This window comes from Denticeps clupeoides, chromosome 4, assembly GCF_900700375.1.
Source record: "Denticeps clupeoides chromosome 4, fDenClu1.1, whole genome shotgun sequence".
In the NCBI taxonomy this organism is placed as follows: Eukaryota; Metazoa; Chordata; class Actinopteri; order Clupeiformes; family Denticipitidae; genus Denticeps; species Denticeps clupeoides.
Genome location: NC_041710.1, coordinates 29,342,399 through 29,352,896, shown reverse-complemented (window position 1 = coordinate 29,352,896; position 10,498 = coordinate 29,342,399). Strand labels below are relative to the sequence as shown.

General features: G+C 42.9%; 1 protein-coding gene across 1 annotated transcript; it reads right to left on the bottom strand.

Annotated features, from left to right (window-relative positions):
• Positions 1 to 1,990: 1,990 nt before the first annotated feature.
• Positions 1,991 to 7,892, bottom strand: LOC114788795 (inositol monophosphatase 3-like). The gene is made up of 5 exons (XM_028977696.1): positions 7,332 to 7,892; positions 6,892 to 7,051; positions 4,256 to 4,351; positions 3,286 to 3,447; positions 1,991 to 3,210 (listed from the first exon to the last, which is right to left on the bottom strand). The coding sequence occupies exons 1-5, from the start codon at positions 7,668 to 7,670 to the stop codon at positions 2,942 to 2,944; spliced, it is 1,026 nt and encodes a 341-aa protein (XP_028833529.1). The 5' UTR covers positions 7,671 to 7,892; the 3' UTR covers positions 1,991 to 2,941.
• Positions 7,893 to 10,498: the final 2,606 nt, after the last annotated feature.

Here is a 10,498-nt window from a genome sequence, read left to right as displayed (position 1 = left end):
CTGGCCACTTAGTCCCACAACTCAGGGTTGCGGCTGCTGACTCCACACCGGCGAGGTGCTGCCCCCTCAAAACTCAATTCCATAGAGGAAACAAATACTGACAAATGCATAATGGAATTTCAGTAACACGTACAGAACAATCACCATGGAGACAGACACCAGTTCCATTAAAATATATTCGTGTAAGAGAAGATATTAGGGATCCTATAACCTCGCCATGATTGCTGTTTTTCCTCTGAGCATCTTGCAGCAGGAAGATATCGACAGAAGGAACAGTGAAGTGAATAACGTTGATTATGATAGCTGGAAGTGGACCTGTAATCGAAAGGTCGCAGGTTCAAATCCCAAACCGCCAAGGTGCCACAGAGGTCTCCTTGTTCAAGGCACCGTCCCCACACGCTGCTCCCTGGGCGCCTGTCATGGCTGCCCACTGCTCACTCTGGGTGATGGTTAAAGTCAGAGGACACATCGCGTTGTGTCCCCGTCTGCTGTGCTGCAGAGTTTCACAAAGACAATCACTTCACTTATCCCCAATAGTCCTTCTGAATATTGACCCCTGCCAGGAAGGGTTTGAAGACCATGACGAAAGGTTCGAGTTGTTACAGGACTTGTAGGACCTACTGCTAACACCTTGTCACTAGATCCCACAGGACACCTTCAGACGCCCATGCCTCAACAGGTCTGATGGAACATGCTGCGGTTGTTTCCGCCTGCGTGCGACGGTGTGCGCTGGGCTTCTCGTTTAGAAGTAGGCGCTCAGTGCTCTGGATCTGATTGAGGAACTCGGGCTTAATTCAATCCTACTAAAGGGCAGTGGTTCCTGCAATGCGGTGGCTTTTTTTTTAATTAGGGAAGGAGGAGGGCTGGAAACTGCACGGAAGATGACAAAACCGACAGTTTCATTTACCACATTATTCATTTGAAGATAATTGCGTCCACAGGTAATTCGACGAGCCCTGTTTTTATTGGCCCCTGACCGCACGCCGTAATTGCTTTTATACTCTGCCGGTGTTTGCGCTCCAAAGGAACGGCTCATAATGAAAACATATTGTCTGTGGAAAAAACCTGCCATTTCTTTCCATTAGGTGAAGGGGCTCATCGTTCAGGCCGCTGAGAAGCGATCATAATCTGGTCATAACCGATCATAGTCCTGTAAAAATTGTTTTAAAAAAAGCTAAATGTCTGCATAATTATTACTTATGCCACATGATATACATGGTGTTGATAAGATAAGTGTTGGGTGTGACACCCAGCACAAGGTCTACATTTTCCCAAGAGGAGATGTCACTGCTGAAATCATCTAGCTTCCGAGTGAAGTTGAGCTCAAAAGCGACGAACCAGATGCTGTCTTTTAGGGATCAGGGGCTGCCATCACCCCTGATAAAGAACAGCTCATGAGTATGATGCATTTAATGCATTTCTTATCCAATCAAGCTGAAAATCTAATTTGCGAGGGGTTTCTGATGCATGCGTGCAGTCAGGACCTGCTAAAGATGTGCCTTTCAATGCAATGCTCTTCGTTTCCATCTTCCAAACAGGTCAAGCACAGCTCTGGTTCACAGTGCCATCTTATGGTCAATATGAGCTTCTTTCTCCCAGGATAAAACTGGCCAACATACATTAGTTAGAATCAGTGATTTAACAAAAAAATATCAGGGTGTAAATAAAAAAAAAAATAAAAAAAACTTATACAAAGACTACAAACACGGTGTACTAAACCCCATTTGTTTATTGTACTCAACATTTTCACCAAAAACAGTCAGCTGTACTTCTGGAGCCACCACCAAATACATTAATTAGACAGTAAAATGAATTATTTTACTCTTATGATCTGGAGTGAGAGGGTGATGTCAAAATATCATGCCAGGAAACTGCAAAATTATTAATATCCAATTCTCATGACCAAAAAAAAAAAAAATCATGGCCCAGTTCTCAAGACGTCCATGCACAAAAAAAAAAAAAAGAGAAGAAAATCCAAACACACACACACACACACACACACACAGAGGCACATATTGCATGCAAAAAAAAAAGCAGAGCTGAAGTACAAAAATAATCCTCTAAAATCTTTCACCTAGAGAGCACAGTAAATGCAAGTCTTACCAGTTTATGCAATCTACAGGTAATAACTATTCCAGGTAAATGAGTGTGTTGTAGTAAGCATGAAACTAAAGCACCATTCACCCAATAATTTTAAATTATTATTTACAAATATATATATATATATATATATATGTTTTCACTAAAAAAATGAAAAGAACCAGGCAAACGATCAGCAAACTTCTCAGACAAAGATTCTCTTCAAATTATTTTTTAAATCTTTGCATTCATCTTTTAGTATTTTAAACAAAACTTAGTCACAATACATTTCATAACTTCCCCGACACGTTAATTCTTCTTTTCACTCACACAGAAAGCCAGAAAACTGTAAAGAAGATGAAGGTACCCTGCTTTCCCATGACCAACCGGCATGTGCTAAAGACTTCAGATTCGGAAAACATCTGAAATATATTCAGAATCAATCATCGTAATCAGAATCAACATAATGTCGTGTGCTTGTACATCCACACACTAACACAAACCGGTGTAACTAAATCTGCTTAAATCATCCCATCATTGAGGCATGTGATAACACTGAAAGCCCATATGAGATTTTCTTTGTGCTAAATGTTGGGTTGTTGTAGCGTCCCGACAACCATCATGGACCATGCAGTTACTTATCGGACTACATGGCGAACAGTTGAGGATCAAGAGATGCACACCAAGGTATTTAGACGAGATTATTCGGCAGTGACCGCTCCTTTCATCCCGTCGCCAGGTCTCGGATGAACAGTAATGACTACACGAACACACGAAAATGACTAAGTAGACCCTGCTAAGAGGGTCCACAAAATTCTGTTTCGCTGTTTTCTTTAGTGCCCGGAGCCGGACGTGAGGCTTATCAGTGCTTGTCTAGGTCCCGTTTTGGGAGTCGGTCCACCAGTGCTTTGTGATCCACCTTGACACTTGCCAGCAGCCCACCTTCATTCTTCTCGTGACCTGAGTAGTCTATCTCCTGTCCTTTTAAAGTTGTCATGTGACCACCGGATGCTTTTAAAATGGCATTGCCTGCACAGATGTCCCACTTTTTTATGAAGGTGACATGAACGTAGATATCTGCCTCCTCGTATTCTTCATCGGGTGGGTCCAAGAGCGCAAGCACCTTGTATCCTGCAAGGTTAATTGTTAAATGAGTTACATAGACTTGATTATTAACAAGAAACGTTGGCTGAGAAGCAGACATACCTGCACCTCCTGCTGGAATGATGACGGTATTGTTTCCGAAGGCCTCCTCTATGAAGTCCTTCACCTTACCCGCATGAGACCGGGATACAATAACCTTGGGTGGGTTTGTGCTGTACTCAGCTCGGGGCATCACATTAGATCCACTACCGACCAGAGCCCAAGCTGAAGAGGGGGTCAAGAGGCAAAGTGGTGCGATTTTTAGGCCCTTTCCCATGTTCCCGTACAAACTCAACCTTATACGGTGATCCGTTGGGACTAAAATGGTTCTTGAACCTGGTAACTGTTCTGGTGTCACATTCATTAAACCTACTATCACTGTGACAACAGATTCATGCAGGGTCACATTTAAGGCCATAGAACCATGATTGATTGTTTCTATTCTAACAAATGACAACTGGAGAGTTGATTTAATTTTAGCATTGTTTCACATACGCTATCAAAATAAAATAAATCAGATGCATTTTACATACCCAAACTCATTTTCATGTCCTATGCTCCAATCAAATAAGCAAACAAATAAACAGGGGAGGGGAACTCACCCCAAAACTGCATTCGAAATGCAGAGAAACCCATCCTTTATAAATTGTCACAGCAACAAGATCATCAAGTCTCTCTGTGCCATCACAACATTTTAGAAGCAATGTGTTTCTATACATAATGTGTTTCTATTAGAGTTGTGAACCTTCACCGGTCTCACGATTCAATTTGAGTTTTTTATACCGCCGCCAGAAAACCACCAAGCACCATCATTATAATATAATCAATTATGTTCTGCACTGCATCGATGCAGAATCTTCCATGCCATATACGATTCATTTCTACACCCCTTGAAGCCTGCATGTTTTCAAAATATCAAATAACTAAATATCGATAACTAGATTTGATCAAATAAAATATTTTACATAAAACATTGAAATAGTTCTATAAAATAAATGCTGCTCTGGGTCTGGACATCAGATGTGATGAATACCTGTGTATCCTGTGAAGGGTTTGTGGATCACTCCAATAACAGGCTCCCCATCAACAGCAACACAAACCATGGTTGTAACGTACTTCCGGAGGTTCTCTGTTGATGGAGGGAAAAATTAATTATGAAATGGGGTGAGAAATATATTGATGACATATATTAAGTGACATTTTGGGGGGAAAAAAATGGAAAATGACCCTATTTTCATCTATTTTTTACATTTTATTTAGTTTTTGTGTAACCACCCCTCACATGCCCTGTTCTCCCTCCTTCTGTCTGGCAGACGGTTCCACAGCATCAGAACCGTAACTGCCAGACGCTGCAATAGCTTCTTCCCACAAGCAGTCAGAGCTCTCAATACACTGCCATCACCAGAACACTGTTAAACCCAACCACAACAACATTTCCAGCCTGAAGCACCTGATTTTTGCACATTCCTGTCCTGTTCGACCAGTTCATTGTACAGAAAAGTTCTACTTTTCTCCTATAGAGATAACCTGTACAGTAATTAAGTTTTAGTTTGTGTAGTTTAGTGTGTATATACATACATATTTTTCTTTCTTTTGTGGTTGCACTATGGGGTGGTCTGTGAGAAACATTATTTCAATACTCTGTATACTGCGTGTACTGACAATAAACCAATCTAGCTCTAAAGTTATTAAGAATATACAGATCCTTCCAAAAAAAAAAATAGCATATTGTGATAAAGTTCATTATTTCCTGTAATGTACTGACAAACATGAGACTTTCATATATTTTAGATTCATTACACACAACTGAAGGTAGGTCAAGCCTTTTATAGTTTTAATATTGATGATTTTGGCATACAGCTCATGAAAACCCCACATTCCTATCTAAAAAAATTAGCATATTTCATCAGACCAAAAAAAAAAAAAAAAAAAGTCAACCTTCAAATAATCATGTTCAGTTATGCACTGAATACTTGGTCGGGAATCCTTTTGCAGAAATGACTGCTTCAATGCAGCGTGGCATGGAGGCAATCAGCTTGTGGCACTGCTGAGGTGTTATGGAGGCCCAGGATGCTTCGATAGCGTCCTTAAGCTCATCCAGAGTGTTGGGTCTTGCATCTCTCAACTTTCTCTTCACAATATCCCACAGATTCTCTATGGGGTTCAGGTCAGGAGAGTTGGCAGTCCAATTGAGCAGAGTAATACCATGGTCAGTAAACCATTTACCAGTGGTTTTGGCACTGCGAGCAGGTGCCAGGTCGGTCGTGCTGAAAAATGAAATCTTCATCTCCATAAAGCTTTTCAGCAGATGGAAGCATGAAGTGCTCCAAAATCTCCTGATAGCTAGCTGCATTGACCCTGCCCTTGATAAAACACAGTGGACCAGCAGCTGACATGGCACCCCAGACCATCAGTGACTGTGGGTACTTGACACTGGACTTCAGGCATTTTGGCATTTCCCTCTGCCCAGTCTTCCTCCAGACTCTGGCACCTTGATTTCTGAATGACATGCAAAATTTGCTTTCATCCCGACCTCTGTAGCCCAGGTCAGGCGCTTCTGTCGCTGTTTCTGGTTCAAAAGTGGCTTGACCTGGGGAATGCGGCACCTGTAGCCCGTTTCCTGCACACGCCTGTGCACGGTGGCTCTGGATGTTTCTACTCCAGACTCAGTCCACTGCTTCTGCAGGTCCCCCAAGGTCTGGAATCGGTCCTTCTCCACAATCTTCCTCAGGGTCCGGTCACCTCTTCTAGTTGTGCAGCGTTTTCTGCCACACTTTTTCCTTCCCACAGACTTCCCACTGAGGTGCCTTGATACAGCACTCTGGGAACAGCCTATTCGTTCAGAAATGTCTTTCTGTGTCTTGCCCTCTTGCTTGAGGGTGTCAATGATGGCCTTCTGGACAGCAGTCAGGTCAGCAGTCTTACCCATGAATGCGGTTTTGAGTAATGAACCAGGCTGGGAGTTTGTAAAAGCCTCAGGAATCTTTTGCAGGTGTTTAAGAGTTAATTAGTTGATTCAGATACTTAGGTTAATAGCTGGTTTAGAGAACCTTTTCATGATATGCTAGTTTTTTGAGATAGGAACTTTGGGTTTTCATGAGCTGTATGCCAAAATCATCAATATTAAAACTATAAAAGGCTTGAACTACCTTCAGTTGTGTGTAATGAATCTAAAATATATGAACGTCTAATGTTTATCAGCACATTACAGGAAATAATGAACTTTATCACAATATGCTAATTTTTTGGATCAGAAGGAGTCAATCAAGAGCTTTCATTTGATAGTCAGCTACATAGAAGCATACATAAAAACGTCTGATTTGGTCTATTTATTGCAATACACTCACACAAAGCTGTAATTGTCAGATGGGAAATATATAGGGGCCTATTTATTCAATGCAGAAAACATGGAATCAAGTTCATAAAATTCTTGGTCATGCCAACAAATCAGCTGATTTCAAACATGAATCATGACTCCATAGTGGGCACAAGTTGTTTGTATTCCCGGTCTCCCCAATGTGTACTATTTGATGAATTTTTATGTTTATATTACAAATGAAAGAATGTGCAATATTGTGAGATATATTTTTTACATAATCACAGTTTTTAGGTGAATACATTTATAAAGGACAACATCTCATGGGGCCGTGAATCGTAATAGATGGTCACCTGTATACTCCTGCGTCGCATCCAGTGGGTCGATCCAAACCGTGATCCTGTCTGCAGCCACCTCCCGGTCTTCCGGAATCTTCTGTTTGACCTCATTAGGAATGTCATGGGACCACACGCCAGGGTCCCCCTCAGCATCATCATGCTCCTCTGAGTTCACCTGCACAAAAGGCCATGGGAACGCATCATAGGGTGGTAGAAGCCTAGGGGGTAACACACTCGCCTATGAACCAGAAGACCCAGGCTCAAATCCCACTTACTACCATTGTGTCCCTGGGCATGACACTTAACCCTGAGTGTCTCCATGGGGGGGACTGTCCCAGTAACTAATGATTGTAAGTCGCTCTGGATGAATGCTGTAAATGTAAATGTATCAAGTCCTTTTGCATTAAAAGCGTTTGGAAAGGCACCAGCGTGCAGGTTCTACTGGGGCAGCTGACCTGCAGGAACGGGTAGGTGTTTTTTATGAGGAAGAACATCCGTCTGTGGGAGCTCAGGTCTCCGAGGGTGAGCTTCTCACTCGCGCCCTCCTTGGTTTCCCCCTTCGACTTCTCCTCCAGGTGGTTTTCCTCGCGGATCCGCTTCACTTCTCGGCCGCCCTTCACGGCCGCCTCGATGGACAGCGCCAGCACGTCCCGCAGACTCACCGTCCTGCGCTGCCTGAACGAGCTGATGCGGCTGGAGATCACGCCGGCGTACAGGTGGTAGATCACGCCGACCCCCAGCAGGCAAAACACGGCCACCCCGAGGGGAGACAGCCGGATGCCCATCGGAGCCATGGCGCGGTCCGAACGAGCGAGCGACGACGTGCCGTCCAACCGAGCTAGCTGGCTGGCTAGTGGCACGGCGCGCCGCTGGGCATCCTACCCCCGGCCCGACGACCGCCGCCCGGCCTAAAAATCCGAACAGGCCGAGGACACTAAACTAGTACGCCGAGCCTACGCGCACCACACGCGGGAGGAGAGGGGGAGAGACCGCGGCGGTTCTCTCGCTCCACGTCGGCGGGGTGTGCGGGCGTGACGCGCGGCGAGCGCAGTTACTGTCAGCGCCACCTGGCGGACCGGAGGGTGGGTGCGTGACAGAAACTGCTCCAGTCATAAAGTCCCGCAAAATATCGCCAACACAACGTATAAAACGACGTTAAAGCCCACGAAGCCACATGCGCCTCCTTACATCGTGTGGCTGTAAACACTACCCCAGAATGTCCGTGCGAGTCCGGTGAGATTTACGGGGAAGGCGCAGTGGCCTGGCGGCTCCACCTGGTGGCGCTGTGGGCCTTCGTCACGGCCTCCTCAGGACTCGAGGGAAAGCAGTGTATAGAGAATATCAAATATATTCACAAAATATATAAAAGTAGAAGTTTCAAAAGGTAAGGGTTAAAAGGTTACTAATACTAACTACATCTATGTATAATAAACCAGGACAGGACAGTGCATTATATTATTTATATAATTTTATTTATTATAATAATAAAAATGAATCAGACTGTTTCACTTCAGCCTTTGGGGCAGATACCCATTGCACGTTTTTACTGTTCAGTTGAAACATATACCAACAAAACAGAATTGAACTTTTTTCTGATCTGTGCAGGCCTGCTACTGGGAAATTACAACTTCATCGAATTATCGAGAGAAACAAGACCACTGGTTGCTGGCTAAACCCTGCATGTGGACTAAAAGCTCTGGCTAAAAGATGACAGAGATGTCAATGTTATTATAGCTGTTGTATTTAATCCCTTAGGGTCCAGGGACCTGCACTATACAGGGTGCTTATTTACGATTGCATAACGCCGCGAGATTAAAAGTGTAACATGGAACGAAATCACTGAGTGGATTTGTGAAACTGCCACTGTATCTGCAGGAGACATTTTTTATCCAGAATGTCCTTTCGGCCCTCAGATGTGGTTCAGCCATTACATCAACTATGAGGCAAATGAACGATCTCCTTCAAGAAACAGTGTACAGATGGAAACCAACATCGTATTGCTGCTCAGAGAGCAACAGGACATTGTTTAATGAAATAAATCTCTAATAAATGCTGAATTGTTGTTATATATGTTTTTTTTATTATTTATGGTTATATAATGGGCATTTTTGGGCAGTCACTTAAATTCCAATATGAGTAAACAAGTTGCTTAAACGCTAAAAAATGTGGATTAGGTTAGAATTAAAAGCATTCTGCTACTGCCTCCAGGCAGATGGCTCTCTCCACTCGGCCCCAGGGCCAGAGCGGCATGACCAACTCCTCCTGCCGAGAACCTTATTGATCGCAACTGTCTTCCACGGGAGCACACAGAAATGTAAAAGACTGGACAAATGACCACACGTTCCAGCTCATGTAGTCCGATCTTCTGAACGGCAAAGTCAGTGCTGCCACAGTCTTAAAGGAAAACCAATTTAACACCAATTTAACCAATTTAAAATCAAGGAATGGTCTTTGATTGCGTTTAACTTTTTCTGAGCAATTCTTGTATATTAAAACTGTATGTGTCTGTATATATATATAATATGTCGATATCTATATATATATGTGTGTGTGTGTGTGTGTATAATCATGTGTCTGCTTGACCCCGTTCAGAACATTGGTCTCCTTCGTCTTGTCAGCAACCTCTGTATGCCTTCATTGTCACGTGTAGGTGCCTGGCGAGTTTTCCATGTTCGTAATCCCACAGTTTATAACGTGCTGAAGTGTGCGTTGTTTCCCAACCAGTTCATAATTACACGGTTTTGGACTGGTGATGCGCCTTACATTCTGTTTAGACAAAAACAATGTTGGGCCTACTTTTTTGCCTGACAACAAGAGTTCTGATTTCATCAGAATCCATCCCAGTGTTGTGGTTGCTTGGTAACAGTAACCCTCAGCTGTGTGCTGCTTGTGTGCAATACCCTGTGTTAAAATATAATGGGTTATTTCTAAAGCCCAGGACACAAATATTCCGATTTCACCCCTGAAGTAACCGTGTCATATACAACATTTTGCCAAAGAGTTATGCCATTATTATACAAGTATATCTGATTATTGTTTAATAGCATCCATTGAAGATGCATGATATTTAACTATCTTTAACTATCATGCCTGTTCTGTGCTGAGCCTTCAGTTTGACACCCTGCCCCCTTTTTTATTTCATTTTTGAGTTGTTTTCCCCTCACTTAGTTAATTAACATATTTTTGCACCCACTTTTCCAGAATATTCTGGAATATTTGAAGCAGCGAAAGCCCTTCAAACCCTGCATGCCCTGTTCCTCACGCTTTCTTTTTCTCTCACCCTCATCTCTCCCTCGATAGCTCGCCTTTTGGGACCTTGAACCCACTTCCAGAATTACTCCCGTTTTATTTCACATTTTTTTCGGCATTCATAAGACTGCATCATATTTGAAATGATGCTTGGACTGCCTACAAGCAAAACATGACGACACAACGCAAATGCAGACATCATTTTTTTAGATGATCAACACAAATCTTCAGCTGGAAAGTCTTATATTTATGTCTATATAACTGAATGTATCATAATTCTAATCTACTGCTACTGAAACAGAGTTGCTGAAATACTAATGCAACTGAAGACAATATTTCCAAGACAAAAGTTTCACAACATACCAATATCAGA

What these genes read in the sequence shown, in the direction of transcription:
- LOC114788795 (XM_028977696.1), bottom strand. Translation starts at nt 7,670, where the DNA reads ATGGCTCCGATGGGCATCCGGCTGTCTCCCCTCGGGGTGGCCGTGTTT. An exon ending in ACACCTACCCGTTCCTGCAG is followed by an intron (nt 7,052 to 7,331) that starts GTCAGCTGCCCC and finishes CCTTTTGTGCAG; the next exon opens with GTGAACTCAGAGGAGCATGA. An exon ending in TGCGACGCAGGAGTATACAG is followed by an intron (nt 4,352 to 6,891) that starts GTGACCATCTAT and finishes CTCCATCAACAG; the next exon opens with AGAACCTCCGGAAGTACGTT.